Source organism: Trametes versicolor (assembly GCF_000271585.1).
Source record: "Trametes versicolor FP-101664 SS1 unplaced genomic scaffold TRAVEscaffold_5, whole genome shotgun sequence".
NCBI lineage: Eukaryota > Fungi > Basidiomycota > Agaricomycetes > Polyporales > Polyporaceae > Trametes > Trametes versicolor.
The window spans coordinates 2,798,850-2,813,476 of record NW_007360325.1 but is presented as its reverse complement, the minus strand read 5'-3'; the positions used below and the strand labels follow the sequence as shown (position 1 = coordinate 2,813,476).

The 14,627-nt window shown below is 56.2% G+C and overlaps 3 protein-coding genes across 3 annotated transcripts; 2 read left to right on the top strand and 1 right to left on the bottom strand.

The window, feature by feature from the left end:
- Positions 1–2,463: 2,463 nt before the first annotated feature.
- TRAVEDRAFT_20169 (uncharacterized protein) lies at positions 2,464–3,285 on the top strand (the record flags this gene model as incomplete). Its single annotated transcript, XM_008039003.1, has 3 exons — positions 2,464–2,623; positions 2,684–3,004; positions 3,254–3,285. The coding sequence occupies 3 exons, from the start codon at positions 2,464–2,466 to the stop codon at positions 3,283–3,285; spliced, it is 513 nt and encodes a 170-aa protein (XP_008037194.1).
- A 222-nt stretch (positions 3,286–3,507) lies between these two features.
- On the bottom strand, positions 3,508–6,375 carry TRAVEDRAFT_90094 (uncharacterized protein; the record flags this gene model as incomplete). Its single annotated transcript, XM_008039855.1, has 8 exons — positions 3,508–4,127; positions 4,186–4,771; positions 4,823–4,919; positions 4,972–5,147; positions 5,197–5,326; positions 5,385–5,613; positions 5,666–5,867; positions 5,917–6,375. Coding segments are annotated over 8 exons (2,499 nt in total), but the record flags the coding sequence as incomplete, so codon positions are not given.
- Positions 6,376–9,508: 3,133 nt separating this feature from the next.
- Positions 9,509–13,639, top strand: TRAVEDRAFT_20167 (uncharacterized protein; the record flags this gene model as incomplete). Its single annotated transcript, XM_008039002.1, has 12 exons — positions 9,509–9,606; positions 9,862–10,256; positions 10,313–10,429; positions 10,484–11,120; positions 11,168–11,264; positions 11,285–12,130; positions 12,193–12,421; positions 12,475–12,515; positions 12,568–12,861; positions 12,886–13,089; positions 13,130–13,276; positions 13,325–13,639. 12 exons carry the CDS (start codon positions 9,509–9,511, stop codon positions 13,637–13,639), a joined length of 3,420 nt encoding a protein of 1,139 aa, XP_008037193.1.
- Positions 13,640–14,627: the final 988 nt, after the last annotated feature.

Here is a 14,627-nt window from a genome sequence, read left to right as displayed (position 1 = left end):
GGGCTCATAACCTGATGAACTTCTGAACCTGGAAGGCTGTAAGCCGCACAAAGAGAGGTCTTCAGTCTGTGAGAGAACGACTGAAGAGCAGAGGCCTGCAGAGTCCTCCTTATATACTACTGGGGAGGACGATGAGTAAGCGTATAGGAAGAGGGCATGTGACGTCCAGAGGACGCTGACTGAGCGATGAGTAACGCTGAGTAAGAGAGCATAATCGACATAAGGTCAGATAGTCCATGGCTGAGTAATGCGAGTAATCCGGACACTGTCTAGAATAGTCCGGAACATCGTAGAACGTACCAGAATCATATGGAGGGATGGCAGGATGCCAAGTAAGTACAGAACAAAAGAATGTACGTATATGGTAAGTAGGAAAAGTCCATGCTGGCGTATGGTAGACGCACAGCCACTATCACTGCCACTCCCGGTCCGGCACAGCCGTAGACACAGAAGTTCAACACTTCCGAAGTTCATAGTTCAGGCGGTTCTCTCGAATATCTTTGAAGAATTCTTCGAGTACGACCAACACTTTCTGCCACGCTGCATTGTACACCGAATGAGCATGCACACGGGTAACAGGTACGAAGTATACTTACCTCCTTCAGTCAACTTGGACGACTGTCGAACAACGGGTAAATTAAACATGGTCTCCAGTTCTTCTTCACGCATGAAGTCGACGTCCTTCTCCCAGCCAGAACCTCGTAATCTGACAAGGATACTTCGAGGCAGAGTCAAGCCATCGTCAACGCGGTTTAGTTCTCTCAGTACAAAAGCAAACGTACTCTTTGAAACGTTGCTGCCTCGCGTCCTCGAGACGTGCTAACCTCTGCTCTTCTTGCTCGTCCATCCACGCGCGTACGGCATTGATGTACTGGAACGAAAACGAAGAGCCCTTATTTATGCAGATTACGAGATCAGATTGCAGCGGGCGTACCGGAAAGCGGTCTGTGTAATCTGCCTGTACCTGTTCAACAAATAACATCAAAGCCTCGGCAGTCATGGGTTTTGGAAGGGCTTTGTATTGCCTCAAAACGCGATTGACGTGACCCTTTAGAAGACGATTGTACTTTGGGTCGAATGTACGTCTGAGATTATCCAAAATTGCCACATGAGTCTCAAACTGCGCGGTTCCTTGTCTCACTTACTGCATCGAATATCTTTGGACAGCGAAGTAGTTCGAAACCGTATAGATGTTGAAGAGCACGTCCGCTAGAGCCTTGCTGATCTTCCGGGCTTTATCATACGCTTCATCGTACCCAATAGTCCTATGGCGTCTCTGTCAGGGAGACCGTTGTACGCTCGGAAGGTCTGCTGCCGGCTTACCGCTCTAGTAAGCATGTAGTGCACAAGCGCGCGAAACAGCCGTTCAAGATCTGGCGAACACTGGACGTGCCGCAGTTCTGTGACGATTTCAGCATTGGTTTCTCAAGGAAATGAGCGCATGGAGCGTACATGACAATGAGGCGATAGCAGTAGGTGAACGAACGAATATTCGCTCGGCATAAACGGTGGCGCCCTGGGGATGCTGAGCGTATTCGCCCGCGCCGGTACCCACAGCTTCTTCTCGAGCATCTTGTCCAAGAAGAAGGCGCGAAACCTCTTGGAAGTGCGCGCGAGATTGTACAAGTCCACCACGTCGAGATAGTTGTATATCTGGAAGATCAATCATCATGCGTCAGCCGCTATCCCTCGCTCCAAAGCTCCGTACGGCTTGCCTCAAGTTGGACGTCCAAGGCGAGGTCGGGAAGTGTTGGTAGTAATCCGCCTTTGCGAACGACACGCTTTGACGTGTCTTCAGTCATCTTTACCTTCGCTTTCCTGTTCGCGACGCCACTGGGCGGGTCTTCGGCGACAATGACCCCGCCTGCGCGAGCAGCTTTAGTGGACGCCCTCGTTGTACGGCGGGGCGCAACTGCGACAGGAAGCGATGCATCGCCGTCGATCCGCTGTTTCTTGCGAGGAGGCATAATGCAACTCGGGAGGGGATGGTGGTGGTGGGAGTGAAAGGGAAGTTGGCGAACGGAACAAAGAGAAAGATGACGGCGTCAAGGACAGTGGCTAAGAGGGAGATCTCGAGAGATCTATCGCGGAGATCAGTAGCGCGTTATATCTGTTTTAGAACTTACTAGTAACAACATCTATAACATAAACAATACGGAACATCACCAGACAGTCAACGGTTCTCTGCGCCCTGCCCGGCCCGGACGAGACTGCGCTGCTGCTACCCAGGCGGTCCCGAATGACGGGCTGAGCGGGAATGGCGGTAGCACGCGGAATCACGACGTGAATCCGCGTCCTCCCTCAACCCACACCCCCTCTCCCTCTATTCCACCCCAGGCGGCTGCTGTGCGTCTACCCGCTAGGACGCGCTGCCGCCTTCGTATCGGCTCTCTTAACATAAAAGGCTTCGGCCACACGTCAGTACAAGGCGCGCCAGATAAATGGCTATTTATTAACCAAGTCATGAAAGACAAGCGACTAGCCGTTCTGGCGGTCCAGGAGGCTCACCTCACGCCCGAACGTATTGATAATCTCAATTCCCTCTTCGCAGCCTCGCTCCTCATCCTGGGTTCTCCGGATCCTGAAAACGGCGCCGCCGCCAGGGGCATTGCCTTCGTAATAAGTAAGCGACACCTCGCTGGGCGCGACTGTAAATTAGCGGACTTAATTCCGGGACGCGCAGCCACAATCCTGCTGCCCTGGTCCAAGGATAAGTCAATCTCCATTGCAAACGTATATGCGCCCAATGCGGCACGCGAAAATGCGGCTTTCTGGGATGAGCTCAACGCGATCTGGGCCGTACCTGGGTGCCGCCGCCCGGAAGTAATGCTGGGCGATTTCAACATGGTTGAAAACGCGCTGGACAGAGTCCCAGAACGAGCGGACGTGGACGTAGTGACATGCGCGCTGAGCTCTCTGCTCTCGCTCACGGACCTTCAAGATTCCTGGCGCAAAGCACACCCCAACGAACGCTCGTTCACTTTCCGCCAGCCAGGATCCGCCAGTCAGTCAAGACTCGACCGGATCCATCAGCATTATGCGCAGGTGTCTTACCAGTCTTGGTCTGAAATTGTGGTCCGAAGAATGTCTTTGAGGTGCCTTTGTCTGATATCAGTGTCTTAGTCTGTTGGGGGTTGGTCTGAAATAACAAGACACTTATCCTACAATGACAGATTTGTGTCTTATTACTCAGACCAGTGTCTAATTTTACAGCTGTGTGCCTTGTTACTCAGACCAATGTCTGATTTTACAGCTGTGTGCCTTGTTACTCAGACCAGTGTCTGATTTTACAGATAGATGTCTTTTCTGTAACACACTGTCCTATACAAAAGGTCATTCTCTGGCACTCCTGACACCAGTCTGTTGTGTTCAGGAGTTTTCTGTTTTTCCAGCACTGTTCTTGATCTTTAAGACATCGTCTGTCATTTCAACTCAGATTTCTTACCATGTAGTCCTATATTTTGTTTTCCTTTTGAGCATACAGAGATATAAGTATAATTACAACTCTATCGTATGTGCATGGTAATCTATGTACTTGTTTACGTAAAAGGCAGTGAAGGCATCCAAGGAATCTGTATGTAATAAATCAAGAGGTACAGGGTCATTCCCTGCATGACCAATCAAATGTGCTGCACGAACTATTTGGTGAATGGGAATAACTACAAGCTGAAGAGTGCCATCTGCATTTTGAGCAGGCTCAACGACCCACATACCACTGTGCGCATCAGGCTCATCACCCACTGGGCTATAGCAGCTGACTAAGGCACACTGATGTATGAATTTTGAGACTGATCTAAATGAGAACAGAAGAAGAATCCGAACAACAGCCAAACGACCAAATCCAGGTATAGTATCATTTTGATAGACATATGCACAGTCTAGCCTTGGTGGACCCCTGCGCCATACCTCTACACAACGTATGCGCTCACGGGTCATCCCACCAAGGTTAGACTGCTCATTAGGAGCATGGAAATGAACCACCAAAGAAGGGTAGACAGAAAAAGATGTGGGAATGTACTCATGGTCATACTCTGGTTGTGTGGCAAGGTAGTCACCAATGAGTTGAACAAGGCTGGGACACCTAAAACGATAGGCCAGCTCCACTGGGTTGTTGGGCATACGAGGAACTATTTAAACCATTATTAGAAGGCAATAAAAAAGCGATTGAATTTTATTTCCACTTACCTTTGCGCTTAGCCATGACCACAGTAGTTGATGACTCCTCTGTGGAGTCATCAGAGCCATCATCACTGCTCTCTTCTGACTCTGATAGTGGTGCAGGGGCAGGGGCAGGTGCAGGTGCGTTTAGCGATGCGAACAGGTCCTCGAAGCCGTAGAGGGGTCCCTCTAGCATCCCGCGTGCAGTGAAGTCCGCTTTCGCAGCAGCAAGCTTGTCCAGCCGTTGGTTGATAAGAAGCATCTGGCCAAGAGCTTCATAGCGGTTGGAGCGGCGCCAAGGCTCCTTCACTGCCCGAATATGCTTCGACTCTGTGATGGAGGAGCATAGACCATTAGGGGCACCAAAGAGCTGGATGGCACGGGGATAGTGGTTGAGAGCATGCTGTCGTGGAAGGCAGAAACCATCAAAGCGCACACCAGTTTCTGCGAAGATGGTGCGGGCATCTTGGAACCGCTCCAAGGCATCCTCGATATCAAGGAGTCTCTGGCTAGTGATTTTGGGCCGGCGCACCAGGTAGCAGAAGTCCATGAATGTGCTGAGAGCTAAGAGCATTTTGGGGGGAATGTAGCCAGCAACAGCAGGGATGAATGTCTTACCTCCCATTATTAGCTGCAATATATTCCAATAGAATTTTGAACATACCTTCATTAGTGCCTTGGAGTCATCCCCAGTCCATTGCTTGAACTTGCGGCCCTCTGGAAAGCGTCTCAGGCCAGTGAAGGGAGGTGTGGCCGCAATCCTACAAGCAGCATCAGCATAAGGTGAGTTACACACAATTTCTGCCCACATACCTTCTATCGATGTCAGCCATAATGACAGTAGCAGCAGGCTTTCCATGCTGAATGACCAGATATTGCTCAACCCAAGTAACAAGATGATCCTTGAAGGTACCCTTGATGACCTGATGCAGCAGGTCTGGCGAGAGCATCTCATGGATGTTAGCACGTGGGAAGGTAGTAGTGAATGGCTATAACAAACCATCAGTACACATATTCTGAATGGGAGATACAACTTACCTCAAGCCCAGAGACAATGCCATAGTCCTCCCACAGTGCCTTGCGAGAAAGTACTGCACTGACAGCTTCAGTATGCTCATGTGAGCGGGGGACCCCTATCCCCTCCAAGTTTGTCCTATGGACTGTGCACCTGAATTAAAAACCCTTATCAATCATTACAATTAAAGGTTCCCATAGCATAAACTCACTTTGGACACCAGCCCTGGACTGTGCAGGCTAGGAGTGTCTGCTCTGGGTAGTCCCCGATGTAAGGACCCAAACCATAGATGATGCGCCGGTAGTGGTTATCCGAGCAAAGCATAACCTGTGGCTCTCTCATTGCTGGGAGTGTGGAGAGAAGAATGTGCCGTAAAGAGTCATGGAAGAGCTGGCGGCGGAATTTGCGGAATTTTGCATCAGCATCATATTGCCGGTCCGCTACAATGAGTTAGACTTGCAGCAGCACAGGTGAGAATACATAGCAACATACTTTTGGGGATAGCCAGAAAGGCCACCACAGAGACAGCATCTCGATGAGCACGCCGGATATTGTTGTGCACCAGGCCGTTAGAGATATACAAAGGCCAGTAGTCATGAGCCCCTGTAGCAACTGACACAGTTGTCTTGTCGCTCCCCAGGATGATAGGGCAGAAGGTGGCCCCATGTGTTGCTGGGTCTTGTGCAATGGTATCCTATAAGACAGTCAGCACCATATCTGCAAAAAAGCGGAAGTCACTCTACCGCTTGCTTCCAGCACCAGTCCCCAGACATGAAGTTTTCATACTCTCGCTCGCCATGCTTGTCGTATACCTTTTTGGGTACCCAGTCCATGTTGCTCTTGTAGTCAGGATTGGCAAGCTGAGACTTGAGAACTTGGTCGGGACATCTGTACCAGACCACATATTCCTGCGTCATCCACCTTGGCACATCTTCCTCCCTAGCAGGACGTGGACCCTGATACGAGACACTGAATGACCACCATGGCACACCAGCAAGAGGTATGTCATCGATGGTACCATAGAGGTCATCAGCATCCGAGAAGGGAGCTGGACGGGCAGGGGCACTCTGCTGATAGAAGGCAGCAAGGATCTGCATGAGCCTGTCAACCTTCCCACCAGACATCTGTTCCTCACGGAACAGGAAGTCTGCACACTCGAAGTGAGCGCGGTTCTGGAAAGGGAAGTAGTCGGTGGGTGGTGGACGGTCTCGGGGTAGTGGAGGAGTATCAGGATCAAGAGGACGTCCTTGGCGATCACAAGGGGCATCTGCATACATGTGAGTCCTACATGTAGGATGTTCATAACAATGTGTAACTATACCAGTAAGGTGGGGGTGAGTCTCCATATACCCTCCATCATCTCGACGCTGCACCGGAGGAGGTGTCTCATCATCATCATCAACAATGGGTTCATCCTCATCCTCATCCATAGCTTCGTCGTAATCCATAGCTTCATCGTCATCCATGGCTTCATCTACCCAACACTACATCAATACATTTAAAACATATGGTACTAGACAACATCAATCACACCTGGATGATCACTCCCCTGGACGTTCTCCTCCGCCCGAACAGTAGCACGCACTCTTCGAGATCCACCCGCTATGGGTGCAGCAGAGGCAGGCGATGTGAGATGTATGGCTTCAATATGAAGCCGCATCCCTCTATCTGACTTGAAGGTGCGACGGCATCCCGGGATCTTACATGGGATCCGTCGTGCAACAAATCCTGAACGTTGAGCACGCCGCATGTGGAGCGAAGTTGACAGTAGTGAGGGCGGACACGGGACACAGCGAAGGCGGACACGTCACCAGTGGACGTAATACAGGTGGACACAACGAGGGCAGATGCAGCGAGGATAGATGCGGCGCGGGCGGGCACAGCGATGACGGACGCGGCGAGAATGGACGCGGCACGGGTAGATGCGGCGAGGGCTGACGCGGCGAGGGCGGATGCGGCGAGGGCTGACACGAAGGAGGATGCGGTGCGGGGAGACGCAACGAGGGCAGACGTGGTGAGGGGATACGTGACGAGGGCGGACGCGGCGAGGACAGATGCGGCGCGGACAGCTGCGGCGCAGGCGGACACGACGAGGGCGAACGCGGCGCAGGCGGACACGACGAGGGCGAACACAGCGCAGGCGGTCACAGCGAGGAGCGGCGCAGACAGCTGCGGCGCAGGCGGACACGACGAGGGCGAACGCGGCACAGGCGGACACAACGAGGGCGAACGCGGCGCAGGCGGACACAACGAGGGCGAACACGGCGCAGGCGGGCACAACGAGGGTGGACGTCGCAAAAGCGGACACAGCCGGGATGGGTGTAGCGGGGGCGGACGTGGCGAGGGTGGATGCAGCAAGAGCGGACGCGGAGTAGTCGGGCACGGCAAGGGCGGACACAGTGAGGGTGGACGCGGTAGGGGCGGAAGCAGTACGACGCAGTCAGCGTCAAGAACCGACGAGGTGGGTAGAGGGGGTGAGGGGAGAGGTGGTGTGGACCAACGCAGTGAGGTCCCAAATCACGAGGTTCGATGTGGCGAGGGCGGATGCGGGCAAGCGTCGGGGAGTGGGGTCGGACGCGGTATAGTCCGGCGCGGTGAGGTTTGGACGCGGAGGTTTAAACGTGGCACAGTGGGGCAGGGCGGAAGCAGACACAGCGAGGGCGGGCACGATACAACGCAGAGAGCGTCGAGTACCGAGCACCGAAGTGCGGTGAGGTGACGATGTGTTGACGTCCGATACGGGGAGCCCCGACACGGTGGGAGGTGAAAGCCAGGGGATAAAGGTGACTATAAAGGATGGATGTCGAGGCTGTGAGCAATGCAGCGGCGGTATAGGGATTCTGTGATACTTACGAGTCAGTCCTAGCGTGTTGCAAGGCAACAGGGTCTCCACGGATTACGAAGCGTACAGCGTCGGCGGTTTGGACTCGAGGACGACGACGTCGGGCACAGTGACGAGGACGATGAGGGCGATAAGGAGAGGGGGAAGAGAGGCAAGCGTACTGCAGCGAGCGGAGTCAGTGGGGCACCCATCGTGAGAAGATCACTCACCATCGATACCGGTGCTTGTAGTCAGCGACGCAAATGTGCACGTGGTGGAACGTAATCCGCCTCGACGTTCTTGCGTCGCTCAGCCGCTTGTAAAGTGCGTGGACGGGTGTGAGTACGAACAGGTGTAAGTGAGGGCAGGCGTGGGGACGTACAGGTAAGCGTGCGAGCGGGTGAGCGCGCGAGCAGGCGGATGTGAGTGCAGCCGGCAAGCACGGGTGTGGGTGTTCGTGCGTGTGTGTGTGGGGTGCGAGTACTAGCGGGCGGGCGGAAGTATGGGTGGACAGGCACGAGTGTAGGCGGGCGTGAGGGCGGGCGTGAGGGCGAGTGCAGAGCGCAGGCGGGATGAACCGGCGGGCAAGCGTGAGTGCGGGCAGGCGCGACTGTGGAGTGTGGGCGCGTGCGAGGGCGCGTGCGGAGTGCGGGTGCGAGGGCGCGTGCGGAGTGCGGGCGCGAGGGTGCGTGCGGAGTGCGGGCGGGGCGGTTTGGCGCGAGGGCGGGCTGGCGCCGGCACAGGCGGGCGTGAGTGAGGGCGTGAGGGCGAGTACGGAGTGCAGGCGGGGACGTACGAGCGGGGAAGCACGAGTGCGGGCGGGCGCGAGGGCGTGTGCGGAGTGCGGGTGCGAGGGCGCATGCGGAGTGCGGGTGCGAGGGCGCGTGCGGAGTGCGGAGTGCGGGCGCGAGGGCGCGTGCGGAGTGCGGAGTGCGGGCGCGAGGGCGCATGCAGAGTGTGGGCGGGCGTGAGGGCGGAGTGTGGGCAGGGCAGGCTGGCACGAGCGCGGGCGGGCGTGAGGGCGGAGTGCGGGCGCGAGTGCGGAGTGCGGGCGTGTGCGGAGTGTGGGCGGGGCAGGTTGGTGTGAGCGCGGGCTGGCGCGAACGCGGGCTGGCGCGAACGCGGGCGGGCGTGAGTGAGGGCGTGAGGGCGAGTACGGAGTGCAGGCGGGGACGTACAAGCGGGCAAGCACGAGTGCAGGCGGGCGCGAGTGCAGAGTGCGGGCGCGAGGGTGCGTGCGGAGTGCGGACAGGGACGTACGTAGTCTCGAGATGGCGCATGTACATACCTTGCTATACTGGTAATATGATATTGATGTTTTCACGAGGCCTGTATGTCGCAGTCAACCTCGGGAGGTGCTCACACCGGTGTCAGAGCCTCAAATGAGTACTTACCGACGATTAGCGGAACGCAACACGTCACAACTTGGGTGAGATGTGCATTCGATGCCGCGTGCATGGGGATAAGGCGAGTTCGTGCTGTCGCGTGAATGTGGTGAGGGGGTAGGTGCGGGCATGGGCATAGGCGTAGACGTAAGGGCGAGTGTGGGCGTGTTTGCGGATGCCGAGCGCGCGATTCGCGTCAGAGTAGCTGTATGTTCTGGGGTTGTTTGGTTTGTGGTGGTATCACAGCAGACCGGCGCGTTATTCGGCTGAGAAGGGGTTGGGCAGAGGGACAGATGTAGAGCGAGAGATATGTACTCGAGGAGAGGAGATGCAGCGAGGGAGGCCTACAGCCGCCCGTCACACCGTGACTGGCCATCTCCGACGGCGGGCGCTTCCACTCCATGCTCTGCCAACGCTGCTCGTCATCCAGCGTACCCTCTTTCACTCCCTACTGCTTCTCTTCACCTCCTCGCACACACTAGGGGCAACGGAACTCTCGGCGCCGGCTCTGGCTGCATGCAGACGCGGCCGGCAAACGAATTCGCTCACCCCGGCTGGCCTGACCTATCAGACGAGGACGAAGACGACTACGGATACGCCAAGAAGGCACCTCGTAAGCAGGCCACTCGCTCTCCGACCAAGAAAAGGCAGGCCAAGAAGAAGCAGCCCTCAAAAGCAGCCTTGAAGCAGGCCGCTATCGACAACGTAGCACGCATCGAGAACAAAGCCGCCGCAGAGGAAGAGCAAGCCGCCGCGGAGCGCAAGGGCATCCGAGCCGCACGCATGGGTCGACGGAACGGGCGCAAGAAGGCTACGAAGGACGAGGAGGCGGACACTGAGCCCCCGGAGGAGGACAAGGACGTGGACTTCCCGCCTAGTACGTCCCCAATCACTTGCTTGATGCTGACATTTGCAACGCTCATACACCTCCAGCCGACGAACCCGCTGCCCCCACTGACGATGTTGAGCCAGCGACAGAGTTCGATGGCCCCGAATCATCCCCCAACCCCGCAAAGACTCGCCGTCAGGAGAAGGGAAAGGCTCCGCTGCGTACGTCTTGTACGCCTGTTAGATCTATGCCGATCATTTATGCACTGTCCACAGGTCGCCTGAGGCACTACGATGAGGACGATCCGGAGCTCGACGACAACGAAGATGCATCGGATAGGGAAGAGCTCGCGCCCCGGTACCGAATAACATACGAGAACATGTCGATTGGGAGCGACGACGATGGGTCCCAGCGCCCGTACTATCGGTTCTCCCCTATCCTTCCTGATGAACTCGACGACAACGGCCACGACAACAACGACAGCCCGAAGGCTTCCAAGTCCGCCAAGTCCGCCGCTCGGAGCAGCCACGCCAAGGGCAACACAAAGACGAAGACAAAGACAAAGACGAAGGACGTCACCCCGCCTCCGGATGAGCACGACGACAACATGGACGTCAGTGACGCCAATGCGAAGGGACCAAAGCCCAAGAAGCCCGCCGCTCGCACTGGGCGTCCCGCTACGAGCAACGCCAGGACTACAAGGGCGAAAGCGAAAGCGATGGCCAATGCCCCGCCCCAGGACGACAACAACATGGACGTCGACAAGGACGTCGAGCCGGAGCCCCCGACGAAGGCTAAGAAGCTGAGCGGTCGAGCGGCTGTCACTGAAGCCCGCACGCGTGTATCGGTCGAGATCAGTAAGCCTGCTGGCGGGAAGCGCAAGGGGGCGCCGAGCCTACCAGACACCCCGCGGTATGTTCAGTGTACCATTACATTGCGCCGGCTGATACCTGCTTTAGCAAACCATCGGCGGGCAAGAAGTCGAAGACCGCACCTCCGCAGACACCACCGGCTGAATCTGATGAAGAGTACGTCCCTCTACTCGCCGCAGAGCTAGTCATCCATTCTCTTTCTAGGTCCACGCCCCCACCGACGCCCCCACCGCGGCGAAAACCCGCTCCTCGTCCTGTGAACCGGGGCAACGCCTCCTCAAAGACGGCACCGTCCCGTCCATCGTCCCGCCCCCAGTCATCCATCCCCGAGTCCCGACCCCCGTCACGTTCCGCATCAGCCCATCCCGACTCGCATCCGCCGCCTTCCCGTCTGGGGTCATCTCGTCCATCGTCACACCCACCACCAGCTTCGTCGACTGCGCCATCTCGCTCTCAGTCCCGTCCATCATCGCGCCCGCCGCAAGGCTCTTCGGCGGCACCATCACGCTCTCAATCCCGTCCGTCGTCACGCCCGCCGCAAGGTTCTTCGGCGGCGCCTTCTCGCTCCCGATCTCGACCCCCGCAAGGCTCGTCAGCAGCGCGTGCAGGCTCACCAGCTCGATCTCGATCTCGATCTCGCCCACGATCGCATCCGACTGCGCCGTCGTCCGCCTCGCATCCCATAGAGGACGATGCTGCATCACCGCCGCCGTCATCGCCGCAGCCAACGCTGCCCCGCACAAGGAAGTCGAATTCGGGAGGCCAGGCATCAGCGGCGTCAAGCAAGACGGCCGCAGCGTCAAGCAAGACGGCCGCAGCGTCGAGCAAGACGGCCGCAGCGTCGAGCAAGACGGCCGCAGCGTCGAGCAAGACGGCCGCAGCGTCGAGCAAGACGGCCGCAGCGTCGAGCAAGACGGCCGCAGCGTCGAGCAAGACGGCCGCAGCGTCGAGCAAGACGGCCGCAACGTCGAGCAAGACGGCTGCGGCGTCGAGCAAGACGGCTGCGGCGTCGAGCAGGCCGGCCCCGGCATCGAGCAAGACCGCCGCAGCGTCGAGCAAGGGCTCGGCGCCATCAGGTAGGGCTGGAACGTCCGGTGCTGCACGCACATCAGGTACGTCGGGTCTCTCCGCTCGTCGTCCACGCGACTTACATCAACATCTTGCCAGCCACCGTCGGGGGTATCAAGGCGTCCTTCAAGTCTTCCAAGTCGAACTCAGCCACCGCCACCAAGTCGAAGGCCTCACAGCCGCCCCAGGCTCCGCCCGAAGATGAAGGCGGTATGCGGGAGGCCGGTCTCGATGACGAGGACGAGACTGTGGAGCATGATGCGCTCGACGAAGGTATGTGTGCCCTCATGTATAGTGCTTGTTTGCTAATGTTGTCCATGATCCAGAGGATCGGCGTTGGGGCGCGAAGGTGCTCGTTCCGACTCGTGTAAGTCATCATCATGTTACTTTTATCCCCCGCTGATGATATTGTGTTACAGGCTGAGGTCTTCACACGTATCACTCCGCTCAACAACAGCATCGCCGCCGACGGCAAGCCGAAGAAGCGGAAGAAGTTCACGAACAGGGATGTTCCAGATTCCCTCCGCGCACGTTTCAACACGGTGCTGCTCCCTCTCGTGAGGGAGTACGTCGGAACTCTTCCGCCGTGGACCGGGCTCTCCCTGACCGAGAAGCAGTCCTTGGTGAAGAGAGTCTGGCCGGATTACAATTACACCGTTCGTGCGAACGATGTCGTCCATGATCTGGCAAGTGTTGCCATGTGCGTATGGCATGTACGCTAATCTGTGTTTGTGTAGATCGACTACCGCATCCAGGATCTGCATGCCGCATTCAGGAAGACCGCCCTAGCGGTCGTCAGTCGCTACTTCGATGGGAACCTGCAGCCGGAGGTCTACGACTTTGCGACGCCTGAGGGCCGCGCCGAGTTCTGCAACACCGAGCTTAACAAGGGCGACGACAAGGACCTGCCGCTTCTCTTTGCCGATGCTGAAAAGCGTACGGTACGTCTGTCATGTATCATGCTATTGTGTTGTCGTCTAGCTGCTAACACGGGGCCAGGGGCGGTTCGAGAACCCGTTGATCTTGGAGATCTTCGGCATCGTCCACTTCGACATGCTCGCCGACATCCCCGAGGACAACTTGAGTGACGCTCGTCCGGTCGGTTCCCTCATCATGGCCAAGCTCGCCGTACGCCGTGAGGTTTATTCTATGTGATCTATCTGACGCCTTCCATAGCTCGAATTTGCGCTCACCCACTGGCGCTCGGGGAACCTGCGTGTGCCCAAGGGCGTCCTTGGGTACTTCTCCAAGGAGAACTGGGGCGACAGCACCGTCTGCGAGCGTGGTGTGCCGCGGGTGGTGCGGAAGGGCTCGTTCTTCGTGAACACGGTGTCTAGCTTCACTGACGAGAAGTGGGACCGTATCCTCGAGGGTGCCAACGGGTACTGGCTGGATTCTCGATCGCGCGGTGAGCCCGATAGCACCTACGCGCAGTGGGACGGGGACGGCGACGACCACGAGGACGACGACTTTGTGCTGGAGTCCGGCTAGTTTGTGTGCACTGTTCTTTGGCTTTCTGTCGTCTATTCCGCTGATTGTTTGGTAGCGCTTGCTCAAGTCTGATCACCATTAGGTATTTCTTTTTGTTTACTGTTTATCCTTTGCTGACCTATCTTCCACAGATCTCTTAATGATACTTTGCACAATCCTTTCATGTGAGTTGGTTCCTGATTGCAGTTCATGGTTTCTCATATCTTCTTAGATGCTCACTCTCCTTAATTGCCTATCTTGTGGATACCATATGTGAGTGCTCTTGTTGTATGATGTACTTGTTATTGACTCTATTGCAGACACTTCTAATTGGACACTGGGCTGTCATGTTGCACTTGGGACTTATACTACAGCATGTTAGTGTTTGTTCTGGATAATCAAATGACTGTCCAGCAATGTAGTGTGTGCTGGTGTGCATCAAGGGCAATATCTAGCCTTTTGAGTCTAACACAGACTGTGGTAAGCCTGTTCAGACATATTTCAGACACCTTGTATGAACCTGGTACTGGTGTCCAGGTACATCTTCCAGACATCCTCAAGGTGCATCATAAGGACAGTTCCAGACATGGTCTGAACATGCCAGGTTGGTGCCTGACCAGCATTCTGGGATAGGAGCTTACTGACAGACCAGTTGTCTTGCTCTACAGAATATTTGACTGTTAGCAAGACCCCTATCTGGCAGGTAAGGGCATGTCCTGATCCTGACAGACTTCAGGACCCAGTTCCAGTACCTGTCAATCTGGTGGTGCTTGTATCAGCCACATTGGCTGATATCAGACAAGGGGCATTGCCCACACCAGTGCATGTGTCTGGGTCTTGTTTACTGTCTGTAATGTCTGAAATGTCTCGGCCAAGACGCTCCAGACAGTGATGCAAAATGCTGATGTCTACGTAAAGCGCTCTCTGAGCAACGCAACAGCCGACTGGGACACGGACAGCCCGGGCCCGCTGTCGGACCACCAACTTGTATCACTATCGATTGCCAACT